At 31.4% G+C, this 18,088-nt stretch overlaps 2 protein-coding genes across 3 annotated transcripts; one reads left to right on the top strand and one right to left on the bottom strand.

Annotated features, from left to right (window-relative positions):
* Positions 1 to 520: 520 nt before the first annotated feature.
* LOC139889452 (uncharacterized) lies at positions 521 to 1,267 on the top strand. The gene has a single exon (XM_071872403.1). The coding sequence runs from the start codon at positions 521 to 523 to the stop codon at positions 1,265 to 1,267; it is 747 nt and encodes a 248-aa protein (XP_071728504.1).
* A 3,393-nt stretch (positions 1,268 to 4,660) lies between these two features.
* LOC139892677 (probable plastidic glucose transporter 3) lies at positions 4,661 to 10,242 on the bottom strand. Of its 2 annotated transcripts, none has more exons than XM_071875792.1 (15): positions 10,108 to 10,242; positions 9,203 to 9,329; positions 8,852 to 8,963; positions 8,683 to 8,750; positions 8,465 to 8,597; positions 7,790 to 7,889; positions 7,562 to 7,674; positions 7,353 to 7,446; positions 6,983 to 7,136; positions 6,768 to 6,911; positions 6,604 to 6,677; positions 6,407 to 6,495; positions 5,576 to 5,690; positions 5,232 to 5,428; positions 4,661 to 5,128 (listed from the first exon to the last, which is right to left on the bottom strand). In XM_071875792.1, the coding sequence occupies exons 2-14, from the start codon at positions 9,294 to 9,296 to the stop codon at positions 5,240 to 5,242; spliced, it is 1,479 nt and encodes a 492-aa protein (XP_071731893.1). In that variant the 5' UTR covers positions 9,297 to 9,329; positions 10,108 to 10,242; the 3' UTR covers positions 4,661 to 5,128; positions 5,232 to 5,239. The 2 variants fall into 2 exon arrangements, with proteins under 2 accessions (XP_071731893.1, XP_071731894.1); XM_071875793.1 differs by lacking the exon at positions 10,108 to 10,242 and adding an exon at positions 9,459 to 9,627.
* Positions 10,243 to 18,088: the final 7,846 nt, after the last annotated feature.

Below are 18,088 nucleotides of genomic sequence, written 5' to 3'. Positions count from 1 at the left end.
CTTGTTTTAAAACAGCATATAATGTTGTAACCTTGTGATAGACCTGTTGTTGATGATCCGTACACGTTAATTTTGTACGGGGCATCACACATTCCATCATCTCTGTAAGAATCTTTATATTACAAATGCATCAAGGCCACCAACGATATCCACTTACAACCCCACCGTGCACCGTTTCGGAGCAAGTTAGTTCATCGCCGCACGTCACCTCCAACGAGAAGGGCACTCGATCTTCATCTTCAATCCGACGAACAATGAATGATTTAACCCGATTGGTAAATTAAACGGTATTATTTTGAATTCAAAAATAAATAAATAAAAAACAAAAAAGTTGAAGTGGGCCCAACAATTTCATCCGTTAGCCTCGTTGCAGGCTCCACTGGCGGAACCTTTAACGGTTTGCTGGTGTGGCCGTGAGCGGGTGACGATGGGTAGCGGAGGTGGGTAACGGTCCATTGCAAGTGGCCTTAGTGTGGAGTATTGGTAGTGTGGGTTTTTGGTGGGAGTATGTCTCGCAAATATGGTTAGTGTGAACTCTCAAGGTGATATGGAGTGGGACTTTGGTTTGCCAAATTCTTTAGACGAGTATGATGAAAGACAAGTTCTTACACTTAAATATCTCTTTAGGGATGTGTCGTTAGATTTAGACAAAGAGGACTCCATTTTGTGGGTACATTCGGTGAATAAAGTGTATTCGGTAGCGGAAGGGGTGAGAGTTATGTTGGAGTCTAATCTAGATACGGAGTTTGTTTGTGTTAAGGTAGTTTGGAATAAATTAGTGCCTTCAAAGATAGCCATATTTCATTGGTTAGCGATTCAAGGAGGAGTTCCGGTTAAAGAGACTTTGAGTTTTCGCCATTGTCTTCGAGATGGTGCGGATGACAAATGTGGTTGGTGTTCGTCCCAAGTAGAATCAATCGATCATCTTCTATTACATTGCCCATGGTCTTATAATGTGTGGTCGGCGTTATTCTCATGGTGGAAGCTTGTTTGTGTTATGCCTTCGTCCGTTGTTGAAATTTCTCTTGCATGCTTTCATGGTTTAGGTGTTAAAGCCAAAGAAGCTTGGAGGTTGATTTGTCCGGTTTCTTTTTGGTTAATTTGGCTAGCTAGAAACAACTTTCTTTTTAATGGTTCTTATCAAAGTTGGAAGAGTGTTGTGGAACATATAAAGATTAAAGTGTTTCAATGGTTGGTTAATGCGGGTAAAGTGGAAAGTTTTCATCTATATGTGTGGAATGCACAACCGTGGATGTTATTGAAGTGAAGTATTCCATTCATGCTATCTGCTTCCTGACTTCATTTTAGTTGTTGGGTCTTCTAGTTCATTTTGATGTTTGGCAATTATGTATTGGATAATGTATTGGTAATTTTCATTGATAGGTGAGTATGGGCATGTCCATATAATCTTTTTGTTGGGCTAGTAAGCCTTTCTTTTGTACTCTTTCTTTATTTTCACTCTTTGTGAAAAGTTTAATATATATCTGTTTTTTTGTCAAAAAAATAAAAATAAATAAATAATAATAATAATAATAATAATAAAAAAAATGTGATATCCGAAAAGAATTATAGAAAACCCATATAAGAGCATTTGTCAAGTGACGTCGACCAATCATATTCAATTCTAAGTTTTTCATATGTAGTCCTCAGTAAAAAATAATAAAAGGTGGCCTTTACCGTGATTTACCATGACTAGTCAATGGCGTCATAGGCACCGGCTACCCATGAGTTCGTCATGATTTAATTTTTCATGTAAACATAGTGAGTTCGTATGCATTTAATTTTTTTTAACAACGAGATTGGAATCACTGACGGGGATCATAAAAGAAGTTCTCACCACCCGATCATATTTGTTCCACGTGTCAAGATGTTCTATTGGACAACTGTCATAGGACAGGCTCTGCATGTAGTCATCCTTGAGAAACACCCTTTGAACAAATGTTGTAGGACATACTCATACAACGATGCCTCCGGAAGCACCCCCTGAATAAGTGTCATAGGACAGGCTCAGACAGCGATACCTCCAGATGACTCCATAACCAACTCCAAAGCAAATTGCATTAAGAAATCCTCAAGCGAGACTCGAACTCGAGACTTCACGTACATTCAAAAGGACGGTAACCACTCAGTTAAATGGAGATGGTTCCATGTGCTTTCAATTATTTATACCTTATGTTGTAGTGCTTACATATCTTTTATTATGATGGGTAGATATGGGTGATTTATAGTATTTTGTTGTCGATGTGATTCTTATGTGACAGTTAAAAGTTAAAATTTCAATTATGATAAGCAGTGTTCTCATTTATAATTATGCAACATTTTCGTGTACAAAAATGAATTTTTTGTAGTCGGTCATGTTTAAGGATTAAATTCCTTCATAAAATAGTGATTTTTTTTTTTTTTTTTTGTATTAAGTTGTTTTATAGTACTAACGAGTTGGGATTCCCTCGCATTGCGTCGGGAACTGTAGCTAAATTCCATTGAAAAAAGAGGGAAAATAATAGAAGTAAATGACATAATCGAAACGGATAAATTACTAAAGTTTACCAAAAAAAAAAAAAAAGACAAAATAATACTCGTAACAGTTATAATAATATCAACAATAGTAATAGTTATTTTTGATTTGTAATAAATGAATATTTATGTGGTTGTTTCGTAATAAGTGAGAAAGTAACTATTCACTAATTTTTTGTTATCGTTTTCATTTTGTCGAGAGAAGTGGCGCAAATACCCCATTAATAGAGTGAGACTCACGTCAACGATATATACATATATATATATATATATATATATATATATATATATATATATATATATATATATATATATATATATATATATATATATATATATATATATATATAAATTAATAATAATAATAAAAATGAATAGTTATTAAAAAGTGAAAAGTGAAGTGGTTGATTTTAGTAAGTGAAATTTTTTATTGGTAATTTTAGTAAAAGTGAAGTATTGTGGTTAATTTATAAAAAAAAAAAAAAAAAAAAAAAAAAAAATTGTGGAAAATCATAAAAGATGAAAGTTATAATGTGAGTTTGTAAAATGTGTCAATTTATAAAACATGAAAACTTTAGTGTAAATTTGTGTAACATGAAAAGTATATTATTTATAATTTTTGAGTTTTAGAGGTTGATTTATGGTAAAATAAAAATTTTGTGTGTATTTGTAAAAGATTGGACAATAGTATAATTTTTAAAAATGTGTCAATTTTTTAAACGATGAAAACTTTAGTGTAAGTTTGTAAAACATGAGAAGTATACTATTTATTTTCACTATGTCTTTTAGATTATAGGTATAATATATTTGGTTGATTATGTTTTCTTTTTGAAAACGTTTTAATTTCTATGAGTTTTCGTTCTTTTTCACCAAAAAAAATCAAGATACATATTATATCTACATTTTTCATTTTTAAAGTTAGGTGGAGATTTTTCCAATAAAAATTTATCAACATTTCTTTTCTAAAACTACTGAGATAATTTCGTAAGAAATCCAATATTTATCTATGAACTAACGTAACATAATATATACTCGTATATAACACTCCATTCAATTATTCATACAAGGTAATGGCTTTTTTATTGAGCTCATTTTTTACATGAAAGAGACTGAAAATATTACAACGTTAATGATCATGAGCAATAAAGTAGAAAAAGAAGCATGACTGCATAAGTGAGAAAAAACACCATAATTAACTACTTATGAGCAAAGGAGGATGAATATAATATATATAGCAAAATTGATCACCCAAAGGCAGCATAAGATACAAACTCCAAATAAGGGACTTTAAGGCTTGAAGCTGGAGGATCTAAAAACAACCCAACCAAACCAAAATAAAAAATAAAAAAATGGGAGCAAACCATTTTATAGAATTTGCAATAGTTATCATGGGATCTGAAAGTGCTCGTGATTTGTTTCATTTAACTCAATAATCGTCTTTTATCTCAAGCTTAACCCAAATTCCCACTAATAAAATAAGCGAAAATTATATATTTATTTTAATCTTACCAAATACCAATTCTTTTTTTTTTAAACATTATAATTTATAATTCTAATATAATTAATATGTAAATATGTGAATTATAATTATATTGAAATTTGGAACATATAAATTTACTTATTTGAAAACTCTGAAATGTACATTGGTATCGAAATTGGAAACAACAAAACTAAATAACACATGAGTGGTGTATGGGGGAGGTGAGATATAGACAATCATTCTCTTATCCGAGAATAAAGACAAGTCATTTCTCCACTCAGAGTGAAAACACTCTCAAAAGTAGAGAAAGTCATCCCTCTCTATTCAGCAGATAGAGAGATTGTTTCCGAGTGGACCTCCAGCCAATAAGTAGGAAAAAAATTTAAAAATAAAATTGAGACGCCATGAAAATAGTAAAATCAAATTTTCATGAGTTTTAAATCTTGCCTGAAATTTAATTTAGGCTCTAAGAGTCAGTCAAATCGCTAATTAATCGACGTTTGCTGTCGACTCAATAATTAGAGCCATTACTAAAGATTTTTATTCGAGTAGAGACCTGATCATCGTAGCTGCGGTGAAGTAGGCATGTATCAACGTATACGCGTCTAAGTGGCTATACTCGTATGAACATCACATGGAGTAAAAAACAGAACATGTGAAACTTGTTATTATACGTTTACTCGTTTATATCAAACACAAACTTGTCAATATGCTAAAAAGTCATAGAAACCATAATACTAGTACTAGTGACAAATAATAATGTGGTTTTATCGACTTTCTTCAGCTATATACATACAGGCCAAAAGCGAAAATGACATACCAAATAACTAACCCCTAGAAAAACCCTACAATAGTTCCTCATAGCAGGACTATTTATAAACTTATAGTAGAAGCAAGTCTTGTGCTAATTCCTTATAGCCTCAATCAACAAAACCTCTAACGTAAACAGGCTATATATTAAACCAAAAGAGGGGATGCATAAACCTGCATATAATATTATAATCGCCCTCCTCAAGTATGTTCCTCTAAGACCCTCTCCACTGATAATAGTGCATTTCTCACACCAAAAGACAACATGTTGAATCCCACAGAGAATCAAAATTTCGATCCACAGCTACCCAACAACATATGTACCTGTAAATCAGTAATTTCCACTAATAATTAAATGAAAATTTTAAGGATATGATGTGTTCGGGAGATAAAATGAACAACTGGAGGGGATAAAATGATAATGTACCATCAAAGTCAACCAAGCTGAGCTGGAAGGAGTGCCAATTCAATCTCTTGCAGAGTTTTTCCTTTAGTTTCCACCACATTGTTTCTAACAAAGAAAAATCCCACTAAGCAAAAGCTTGCAAAAACTGTGTACAGAATCAATGGCCCAAGTTGCTCCAGCATTCGCAAAAATAGCAAACCGACAAAGAAATTTATAACCTGCAACAAGTGCACAACAAGGATAACCAATTCAACCAAACGCTACTAGGAATATATTGAATGTAATCCACAACTTATGAGGTGGCAAATATCATAGTTTAAGAATTTCAAGTCACATGGTGACATATTTATAAAGAATGTACTTGCCCAATGTACAGCCATGCAGATTGCCATTGCCTTAGCTCTAATTCTGCCTGGGAATATTTCTGACAAGAGAAGCCCAGGTACCGGCCCCACACCCATGGCAAAAGACAACACAAACCTGCATTTTGGAAACCAAAAACAATATATATTTAGTCATAAATCTATGCATTCGTCCAATATGCCATATCTAAACTATTGCAAGCACGTGTTCCTGTTATTATAATTTATTATTCTTGTTATTTCATTTCCATTAACTGTATATACCTATACGATGTAATGCCCTTCCGTTTGAGAAATGTATACTCATCCGACTACCATCAGTTGCCACTATTAAGGTTGCAAAAATCGCTACTCGGGGGTGTACTCGGTCGGTACTTTTAAAAGAGTAAACGGCAACTCGTGGAGTAATCGGATGATGACCAAGGTTGACTTATTTTGACCAATCTTTAAAGTAATCCCAAGTTTACTTTGGGTTCCCTTTCGGGCTATAGTGTGACTAATCTCGAGGCGCGACAAACTGCTTTGCATGCTGCCCGGAGTCGTGCGTGGTGTACCTCCGTGGCAATGAGGGGTAGTAATCCCGAGTTTTGGTGGAGTTATCCCAAGTAATTCTCGTTCACCAAGGGTTGACCAAGTTTCGACGGAGTATTCGGGAGTTTTTTCCGAGTTCTGCAACCCCGGCCACTAAATGAGTTGAGTTTTGATAAACCATTAGCACTATTGACCCAATCCTATTTTGGCTTTATTATTCAGGATCCATATGATATTGGATCTTTTTTGTAGTGAATAGAAATTTAGAAATGAAGTAATGAAGTAAAGTTGATAACTACTCACAAAAGCACACCACCAACAGAAAGGTACACCATTATAAACTCTGATACTACTGAACTTCCAGCAGCTGCTTGCATGGTCATTGACAATGACTGAAATCAAACGCAATGAGAATAAAATAAACAGGATCATGGTTCACACATTGATACAAAGCTAAAATCATGAATCACAAATTGTACTCGAGTTGTTTTGATATATACCATGCCCATGAAACTTCCAAGAAGGAGACCCTTCCTTCCCAATTTATCCATTAAAATCATAGCAAATACTGAACCTGTATAAGATTAAAATAAAATATCATTACATTGTTAAGCAACAGCCTTGCGATGAAAGAACACAGTAGTACAACTTAATGCCAAATTACCTAACAAGTTCACTACTCCAACAGACATGTTTGCAATATCTGATGGTACTCCAGCACTCTTGAAGACAGTTGAAGAGAAATAAAACACAGCGTTGATGCCAGATAATTGTTGCAAAGCAAGAAGCGCAGACCCAATGAAAACCACTAGAAAACCACAGCCTTAGATAACAAGAAACGTCTAACAATTACAGATAATATTGTTGATATAGTTGTACCTCTGAAATGTCGTCCATAAAACAAATCGGAAAGCTTTACTCCGTCTACTTCGTCCCCTCTGTCTGACTTGGATAATTCTGCCATTGAAGATTTGACGTGTAATGCTCCTAGAAGCTTCCCAAACTCTGCTTCAGCTTCAGCACTTCTTCCTCTCTATATTAGGTCAGCAAACAAAATTTATAAAATAAATAAATAAATAATGTAACTAATTATGTGAAAGTATGATTCGATAGCAATCAAACAGAAGCAGACCATCAAGATCAAAATACACATCTTAAGTACTATTTATAGCTTAAGGAAACCTTTCAAGACAGAGAAGTACATGTAAAAAGATATTTATATGAATATTGAGCGATGAGTAATGCTTACCTTAAAAAGCCAATGAGGACTTTCTGCACAAAATTCCATCAGGAGAGCAAGCAAGGCTGCTGGAACAGTGGATACCCAAAAGCACACACGCCACCTAATTCATTAATCAAGAAAAGATAACTAAAGATCCAATCGAGCATGCTCACAATGGTAACATAAGTATCAAGTAATCATCAACATGCAACACATGTATGTATAATGCTCCCTACCAACGAGGAACATCTTTAGCTGGTATCCCAATGATGAAAGAAGCTATAAGTCCAAGACATGTTGCAATCTGAGTGAAGCTCCCATAAGTGCCTCGCACAAAAGCTGGTGAAACCTAACTTTTTATTATAATATGTCAGGAAAAATAAAAAGACAACACAGAATGCCAATGGTAAAAGGTAATTCAAGTAGCAAATGAAAGCGTCTGAGAATTTTATTAAGTCAAATACCTCCGTAATATAAAGAGCTGCAACAGGAGGGCTAACGCCCATTGCGGTTCCAACAAGAAACCTTCCAAAAAGCATACCTCCAAGACCATCTGCTGTTGCACTGCAAAATAATAGTTTAAACATATTTAGGAACCAACCCGAGGATGCCACCAAAAAACTGATGTGATCAGTTTCAGATTATACATCTTTTTGTAAGTATTCAAGTAGTATTTTAAAGACCAAACAAGTACATCATATACCACACCACCAAATTTAGCTTAAAGAATAAAAATATCCTTTGTAAAATGCCCCATTTTGAACCGCTTTCGTGGCCCAATGGTTCAACCCCAATACCATGAGTCACGGTTGGAGGTCAGGGGTTCGATCCCTGGCTCCGTAAAAAAGTCCGTGAGGGAGGTTTTATCGTCCCGTACGCAGGAATTCGACCCAATCCACATGCCCGCATGGATTGATGGATCAGGTCCCTGTTATGAGGTGGTTTCTGCCCGGAAACGCGTGTGTGCGTGAAAAATGATCAACAATGTGAGCTATTACATTAAAATTCTGGTATAATTCTCCTATTGATTTATTGTTGTCCAAAACCCAAAAAGTTCAATGGAGAAGCTAGTACATGCAACTAAAGTCAGGCACATTTCAACAGAAATAAACACTTAAAAACATAAATAATATGTACACCTCACTGAAGCACCAATTATCAGTGGTATTGCACAACATTGGAATGACCTTCGACGTCCAATCCCATCTGCAATCCAGCCACTGACTGTAGACCCAATAAAAGCACCACCTAAGCATGTACTCACCACCAATCCTTCATTTCACAAATTATAAAGTCAAATAAGAGGAAAACACTAGGCTTACACATAGATGCATGTAAAGTTCATTTTCTATCATACCTTCAGCCATTGTATCCCCATGAAAACCAAGGTCATTCGAAATACTCTCTAGTGTGTCATTAACCACCCTGGATTAAAGATAGATATTGATGATTGATGAAGATATAAGCTCAATTTGCCAACAATATGTTGAACTACAATAGTTAAAGTTATAACAAGTAATATTTACCCAAGGTGGTAGCCAAATAAGAATGATGCAAGAGCTGCAACGATGACATGTGGCAATGAACGAATCCAAGGTGGATTTCCAGAACCTTTCCCAATATCAATCTGCACATGATCTGGATTCCTTCCAGCAAACAGTAAATTTAGTATTCATCTAAATAACAGGTGTACTCGATAAAAGAAAGGTTCCGAGAAGGCGAAAATAATATGCACTCAAATTCTGTAAGATCTTGACCTCATTCAACAATCAACAATACGGTTGTACGACATAAAATATACAAAATATATGATAAATTAGAGATATATCATCCAAATTACAGTGTTTGGATGCATAAGTCAAAGTCAAAATTACCACCTAAACCATCTTCTCTGTCTTGCGTATTCAGACGATCTTTAGAAGACGCACGCTTGTATGTAGTGTGGATATGCTCCCTTTGACGCCCTCTCATATTCAAGTACAATGAAAAAATTCACAACAGAACCTGCCACCAACAAACCATCACAATTACCAATCGATTACATATCAAATCATCAACCATTCATCATACCACATCATAAATATTATTTCTCACATAATGTGAATCAGATACAATACAATTTACACAAATTACCAAAATCATAACAATATACACTCTGAAAGTCGAATTATCAACCATCCAGGCTTAGCTTGGATGGCCACCAGGGCTCCCTGTGAAGCGGGAGGTCACGGGTTCGAATCGTGCCATAGGCAGACGAACTTAATAGTGGCACAGACAAGAGGGTGCTTTTCCTGGCACAGGTGATACCTGGGTTGCCTGCTGCCCCAAGGTTTACGCGCTGCGCGGAGGCCAATGTGCCTATTCGTAGTAGTGGTTCCTCGGTTACCAAAAAAAAAAAAAAAAAAAAAAAAAAGTCGAATTATCTGTCTAAATAATCACATTAATACAAATCAATTGCATTATCGTCAAACAAAATACAAATCAATTGCACTATCATCAAACAACTATAACCGCAAATGAAATCGACTATGCACATGTGTAATTGTGTAAATATCTGTTACAACAGATCGACAATATATAAATAAATACAAACTAATATACACACATATGTATATTTTATACTCCATATATAACAGATTTGGTTAACAGAGAGTGAATTATAAAGCATATGAAACTGCGTTTGACGGAATATAATCAAATAAACCTAATCGTATAATTCTGCATGCACGTGCGCAATACTCGCGAATACGGAAATGAAATAACAGTGACTGAAATGCATTACCGGAATGAATTAACATGCGCCGATTGTGGAATAGTGACAGTGGATCTATATGTGAAAAGTGAGAAGTGAAAAGGAAGGAATTATAAAGTGGAGGGTGATAACGTGCGCCGTGTGAAATGAGGAGTTAACTTTAGGCGTCCGTACAAATGAAGGAAGCTTAAATGAGAATGAGCAGAAGAGCGACACTTGTACCCTCACGATCTTAAACTAGATCTGGTTGGTCTGGTGGTTACTTTTTTTTTTTTTTTTTTTTGCAAAATAACAAATACTTTTATAAATATCGAGATACAAAAGGTACTCCACAAAAAGGCTCGATACTGTTTCATTATTTTATTTATTTATTATTACTATTTATGAATTTATTTATTATTTATTATGTTATATTTTATTCATGATTTACTTTCATGAATTTATTTATTTATTTACTTATTTATTACTATTTATGAATTATTTATTTACTTATTTTCATTATTTATTTATTTATTTATTTATTACTATTTATGAATTTATTTATTATTTTATTTATTTATTACTATCTATGAATTTATTTACTATTTTATTTATTTATTACTATTTATGAATTTATTTATTTATTACTACTTTTTACAAAAGTAAATCATGAATGAAATATAAAATAATAAATAATAAATAATGAAAATATAATATAGATATCTTACTCATCAACTAATTTAGTGACCCGTTAATTCACGGTTTGATAGGAATAAATATAGAAAGAATAATTCAAGAATGGTTATTCGAAAACAATTATTATTTTAAGATTATAAAAGTGACATGATAACTTAATACTGTACAAAGCTTGGTAATATTTGTAGCATTTTCTAGTAAATTTTTGGTCAAGATTTATACCACTAACACATATAAGTACGGAACAATTTGCATGAAACAACTCTCTATACATAAGTGATGGGTAGAAGCATGGGCGGAAATAGATAGGAATCGAGGAGGGTGACCGTCCCAGTAGATTTGATATTTTCAGATTTAAAATTTTCATATTTTTTCTCAAAATCTTCATAATTTGCCCCAAAAAATTACAGTTAGTGTGAACATTTTTAAAAAAAAATTCCCTGGTAATTTTTTTTTTTTTTGAATCCGCCATTATAATAACTTAGAAGTTAAGCTTATATATATTTTGTAATACATGATACTTCACGTTGTTTCCACCCACAACGAATCCCAACATGACAGCAAAACCTTCAAGTGATGTATCATCAAACTCGTTGATCTCATCACACTGTATGAAAGATGAATACTTATTCTTGTTAAAGCACTTACTTAAAAAACACAACCGAGTATATGCTACTTAGAAGGAGCAATAATTTATCTAAACTTCAAAACACACGCAGACACAAATTCTAATACTAAATGGTTCAACTCAAATATACAAATAAAGATCTCGTGAGTTTAATGTACAGAGTATTACTGCACAAATCAATACATGACAACAACACCTACAAAGCAATGTCTGTGGGTACCAATTTAGCATATACCAATTGAAATACACTTAGGCTCCGTTTGGCTCGCGGAATTCCAAAGGAAATTTGATGAAATTGGAATTGAATTCCTTAGACCGCTCCGTTTGGTTGACATAATTTGGAAGGAATTATATTCCTTGGAATCTTGAGATTCCTTCATCTATGGAATGTTCATTCCTTCAAGATGTTGATGGATTTGAATTCCTTTCAACATTGAATTTTTCGGGTCGCGACTCTAAAACGCCTTTTTGGTTCGGCGCGCGGTTTCGGGGCGCGGTTTCAGGGAGCGTTTTCGACGCACATTTTTGGGTCGCGTTTTCGGTCCGCGTTTTCGCGTCGCGTTTTCGGTCCGCATTTTCGGGTCGCGTTTTTATGCCGCGTTTCGTGGCGCGTTTCGTATAACGACCCGTCCTAATTCATCTGGACGAATACATTACATCTGGTTACATCGCGAGGTACTTGACCTCTATATGATACATTTTACAAACATTGCATTCATTTTTAAAAGACAAACTTTCATTTCATCGAAAGTTGACAGGCATGCATACCATTTCATAATATATCTAAACTATAAATGACTTGATAATATTCTTGATGAACTCAATGACTCGAATGCAACGTCTTTTGAAATATGTCATGAATGACTCCAAATAATATCTCTAAGATGAGCAAATGCACAGCGGAAGATTTCTTTCATACCTGAGAATAAACGTGCTTTCAAGTGTCAACCAAAAGGTTGGTGAGTTCATTAGTTTATCATAATCAATCATTTCCATAATTTTAATAGACCACAAGATTTCATTTAATCAATAATCATACACTCGTAAGTGTTTAAAATTCATTCATAAGGATTGAACACTGGTAACCGACATTAACAAAATGCATCTAGAATATCCCCATATATAAATATCGAAGTACTAAAGCAGTTCAAATTCTCTGACTGGGGCGTGTCAAAGCCCATAGATCTATCTTTAGGATTCGCGTCAATTGGTGGCAATTATAATAAACACCAATTCTTAGGCTACCAAGTTCAACAAGGGTGATATCCGGTATAACAATTCAACCATAGAATGTAGTTTTTAATTACTTGTGTCTATTTCGTCAAACATTTATAAAAGCAGCGCATGTATTCTCAGTCCCAAAATATATATTGCAAAAGCATTTAAAAATGGAGTAAATGAAACTCACGATACGATATTTTGTAGTAAAAATATGCATACGACGGAACTGAACAATGCAAGGTTGATCTCGGATTCACGAACCTATATATATATATATATATATATATATATATATATATATATATATATATATATATATATATATATATATATATATATATATATATATATTAACATACATACTTGTAATCGAACAAATTTATATCTATATAAATTTATTAGTTATATCATTTTTATTAATAATTTATATGTTTTCTATATTCATTTTATATATTAATGATTCTATTAATGATAATAACAATGATAGTTTTAATAATAAAGGTAATCTTTTTTTAAAAATGTAGATTTTAATGAAAATGATAATTTTTATACTTTTAATAATAAGAATGATAATAATAATAGTAATAATAATAATGACTATAATATCTATAATAATAATGTTTTTACTAATAATGATAATAATAATGATATTAATAATAATAATACTTATAATAATAATAATAATAATAACTCTCGGCCCAATTTTAAATCCCATAATGTACACTAGCCTACTTAGCATTTAATGGCCCAATGAAAAAAAAATAATACACGGCCAAGTTGCAATAACATAAGTGAAAGGACCCGTTCATATACATTATAAACGATTCTCAATAGTTGATTACATCGCGAGGTATTTGACCTCTATATGATACATTTTTCAGACATTACATTCGTTTTTAAATGATAAACTCTCTTTACATCGAAAATTGACAGGCATGCATACCATTTCATAAGATTCAACTATAAATGACCTAATCTGTCATTTACTTAATAATAATCTCTATTGAACTCAACGACTTGAATGCAACGTCTTTTGAAATATGCCATGAATGACTCCAAGTAATATCTTTAAAATGAGCAAATGCACAGCGGAAGATTTCTTTATTACCTGAGAATAAACATGCTTTAAAGTGTCAACCAAAAGGTTGGTGAATTCATTAGTTTAACATAATCGATCATTTTCATCATTTTAATAGACCACAAGAATTTCATTTCCAGTTCTCATAAATATACGTCCCATGCATAGAGACAAAATTATCATTCATATGGATTGAACACCTGGTAACCGACATTAACAAGGTGCATTTAAGAATATCCCCTATCATTCCGGGATCCTCCTTCGGACATGATATAAATTTCGAAGTACTAAAGCATCCGGTACTTTGGATGGGGCTTGTTGGGCCCAATAGATCTATCTTTAGGATTCGCGTCAATTAGGGTGTCTGTTCCCTAATTCTTAGATTACCAGACTTAATAAAAAGGGGCATATTCGATTTCGATAATTCAACCATATAATGTAGTTTCGATTACTTGTGTCTATTTCGTAAAACATTTATAAAAATTGCGTATGTATTCTCAGCCCAAAAATATAAAGGGTAAAAAGGCAAATGAAACTCACCATACTGTATTTCGTAGTAAAAATACATATAACATCATTGGACAAGTGCAAGGTTGGCCTCGGATTCACGAACCTAAATTAATTATATATATTTATACGTTGATCAATATTTGTCTAACAAATTAAGTCAGGTCATAGTGTACCACAATCCTAATGCTCGAGACTAATATGCAAAAGTCAACAAAAATCAAGTTGACTCAAAATGATTTCCATAATTATAATATATTTTAAATATCGTCGTTTTATATTTTTAAATATTTTTAAAAGATTTAATATAGTAAATAATACAATTCATTTATTAATAAATAAAATTTCATATTAAAATTTATATACTAAAATATACTTCTATATATATTAAATAATAAAATTTATAGAGTTCATTTAATATCATAAAGATAATATTTATTAAAGTAATTTATTACACGTAGTAAAATATGTTTGTATCACATATTTATTTGATAAAATAATATCTATAATGATAGTAAGTAAAAGTTGTATTATTTTGTAATAATGATTATTATTATAAAAATATCAATATTTATAATTTCTAAGATGACATTATGATAAAACGATAATTCTTATTATGATAACTTTAATATTTATGATACTTTTTAATATTATCTTTAAAAATAATAATTCTATTTAAAATGATAATAATAATGATATTTTATAGTAACAATGACATTTCTATTAAAATGATAATTTTTGTTAAAATGATAGTTTTAATACTAACGATACTTTTAATAATAATAGTAATGATAAAAATAATAAGAACGATAATTTTATCTAAATCAATATCTTATAATATTTTAATTTCATCATGATATTCTTACTCATTATTTCCAAATCGTTTCGTTTAATAGCTTTTAATCGTCTTTTATATCGCGTTCATTTTAATGATAATAATAGTATTCTTAATAGTTAAGTGTTACTAATATTAATTTTAATAATATTAATGATGATAAGTATTAGAATAATATTAATGATAATACTAATAACTATTTTAATGATAACAATAATAATAATACTAATTACAATCTTAACGATAGTAATAATAATAAGAATAACAATTCTTAATGATAATACTTTTTATTGATAATAATAATAATAATAATAATAATAATAATAATAATAATAATAATAATAATAATAATAATAATAATAATAATAATAATTAGATAATAAAATAAAACGACGATAATAATGACGATAATAATAATCATTTTTAATAATAATACAAAAATTCAGTTGACAATAACTTCTAATTCATTCATCGAATTCATTCGATATCTAAATGAAAAGTTCTTAATTTTTCGTTAGTTTTCCAACGACATGCATATCTTATACCTTATCTCAACCGTAGGTGTAACTAATTCAAGATTCAACATAACCTATCTAAGGGCAATATCAAAAATACAAGCATGCATAATCCTATATACTCGAGCACTAGTCAGGGATACACTATTAATAAATAAAAGTTAAGTTGTAAGTGCTCACGTATCAATATTGAGATTCAATATTGCAGGAAAGTACGTAGACGCAACGGAGACAATAAACACTAGGTTGACCTCACGAGCATACCCATGATCCATACCCATAACCTCCATAGCTATAACTCATAATTTCCTTAGCTTTATCCCGCTCAAAACCCATTTTTTTTAAAGTGTCACGCTCATGACCTCGTTGTAGTATTTTATGTAAAATACTAATACTACTACTAATAATACCTCTTAATAATAATAATATTATTAAATTTAATAATAATAATAATAATAATAATAATAATAATATAAATAAATATTATTCGGAGTAGTGATATCGATGGATATATGAATATGAATGAAATAGATTCACGATGCGTTCGAGTTTTATAGTTAGACTTTGGGACCCATTACCACCAAAATTTCAAAGTGATGAAAAAAATATCCGCAAATTGCGCATAAATTTTTGGATGTGAAACTCACATTTCATATATAGATTTTATATTTTATAATATATTTAATTTATATAATTAATTAAATATTATATTATATTTACATTCATGGTAAAAATATAATTTTTACTAAAATGACTCGTACGTTGTCACTCGACTCATGTACCACTTTCGGTTTTTCGAGCGCACTTTCGTACGTGTAGAAAACTAGCCTTTTTCATTACGCGACGTGTACCTTTTTAAATAATTTAACTTACTCATCAATAATGTACTTTATGAAAAGTGTGACTTATATAATTGAGTGTTGTGGTCATTTACTTCTATAAATCAGTGGCTCGTTGTTTATCAAAATATTTTATTTTAAATCAGGACGTTTTATGACTAAGTTATATTTATATTTTCATTTCGAAATATAAATTTGAACTATTTACTTAATATAGTTTTTCAAAACTAATATCATTCAAAACTTATATATTTAGAAATCGTTTAAATATTAAAAATTACTATTTCGTAACATTTGTATTTTTAAAGTTTTAAAATTAATATAGTTCATTTATCTACAAACGTTCATAAAACGTTTTAATAACCAAATTATTTTATTTTCAAAAATTATTTTATTACAAAGGTTATAATAGTAGAAGTTGTTTATGTCATAAGACGTTTTTAATAATAAAAGTCTATTATATCGAAAAGGCATTTTCATTAAAGAAAGTACAATTATATATGAATCATATCAGGTTTCAGGGTTTTTAAGTTTCCATTTTTAATCATGACTCGTAGGATTAAGTCTAAAGGAAAATCAAACGTAAGGAATCATCTTAATGTAAAATGTCGATCTATTTAACTTGTCAATATTTATTTTCTAATTTATCTATATTCCCTAATTTCACTTTCACAATACATAATAGGAAAGTTAATTAATATATCTTTTCAAAAGTCATGGGGCAATTATTGTAAGGCATGTAGTGGAATTTATCAGGAACTTCCACTAATCTGGCTAGCTCTCGCTACTGGACACTTTGTCCTTACTCGAAGATTACTTTACCATTTATTCCGAATATCATTAAAAAGAAATGATTTCTCAATTCAATGTGGACCTCATAACAGAGACTCGTAATCATAGCTCAGTGTATCTGATAATTCAATCATATGTTATTATCTTTTAATTCCGTCAATAAGTATATTGAATAAATATCAAAACATACACGTTTATGTAAAGTATTGTACATCTAATACTTTGTTAACGTTTTTCATTACTATAACTATATATTATATATGTAACTATATACACATAAATGTTCGTGAATCATCGAGCATGGTCAAAGGGTATTTGATTACAGGAATATAAATTTCAAAACTTTTGAGACTCAATATTACAGATTTTTGCTTATCGTGTCGGAAACATATCAAGATTAGGTTTAAATTTGATCGGAAATTTCCGGGTCATCACAGTACCTACCCGTTAAAGAAATTTTGTCCCGAAATTTGATCGTGGTCGTCATGGCTAGCTATAAAAAATGTTTTCATGACAATATGAGTTGATAATAGAGTTTTATCATCATTGAGTAATATAGACAAAACAATTCGATTATGCGATGAGTATAAGTGAAGCTATCGCAAGAAAGTGAAATGTGTAACGTATATTCATTTTAACCGATGAAGTAATTATGATTTGGTTTCCGAAATTTAAGGGATTTAAAGAAAATCTTCATAATAAGATTTGGTTCTTCGGCGATTAAGAAAATCAGTATCTCTTTTGATTTAATGCGATAATCTGTTTCGATTGTTATGTCGGATATTTCACTATAAATCCACTGTCTTCGTTTCCTTATTCTCGCATCTCCCACCTTCCATATCCTCTTCTTTAATTCATATTTTCAAAACAATCACCAGTATGCTCCATCCAGTTCTTATTTTTAATATATTCCTAATCTTC

Source organism: Rutidosis leptorrhynchoides, chromosome 2 (assembly GCF_046630445.1).
Source record: "Rutidosis leptorrhynchoides isolate AG116_Rl617_1_P2 chromosome 2, CSIRO_AGI_Rlap_v1, whole genome shotgun sequence".
NCBI classification, from domain to species: domain Eukaryota; kingdom Viridiplantae; phylum Streptophyta; class Magnoliopsida; order Asterales; family Asteraceae; genus Rutidosis; species Rutidosis leptorrhynchoides.
Note: the sequence above shows the minus strand (reverse complement) of the source record. Positions and strands in the feature narration are given on the sequence as shown.

Bases quoted from the DNA above. Each gene is read 5' to 3' on its own strand.
- LOC139889452 (XM_071872403.1), top strand. From the start codon at position 521: ATGGTTAGTGTGAACTCTCAAGGTGATATGGAGTGGGACTTTGGTTTG.
- LOC139892677 (XM_071875792.1), bottom strand. From the start codon at position 9,296: ATGAGAGGGCGTCAAAGGGAGCATATCCACACTACATACAAGCGTGCG. The intron at 8,598-8,682 runs GTATGATAGAAA...TGTGAAATGAAG, and splicing joins TGGGGATACAATGGCTGAAG to GATTGGTGGTGAGTACATGC. The intron at 6,496-6,603 runs GTATATATCAAA...GTTTGATTTCAG, and splicing joins TTGGAAGTTTCATGGGCATG to TCATTGTCAATGACCATGCA.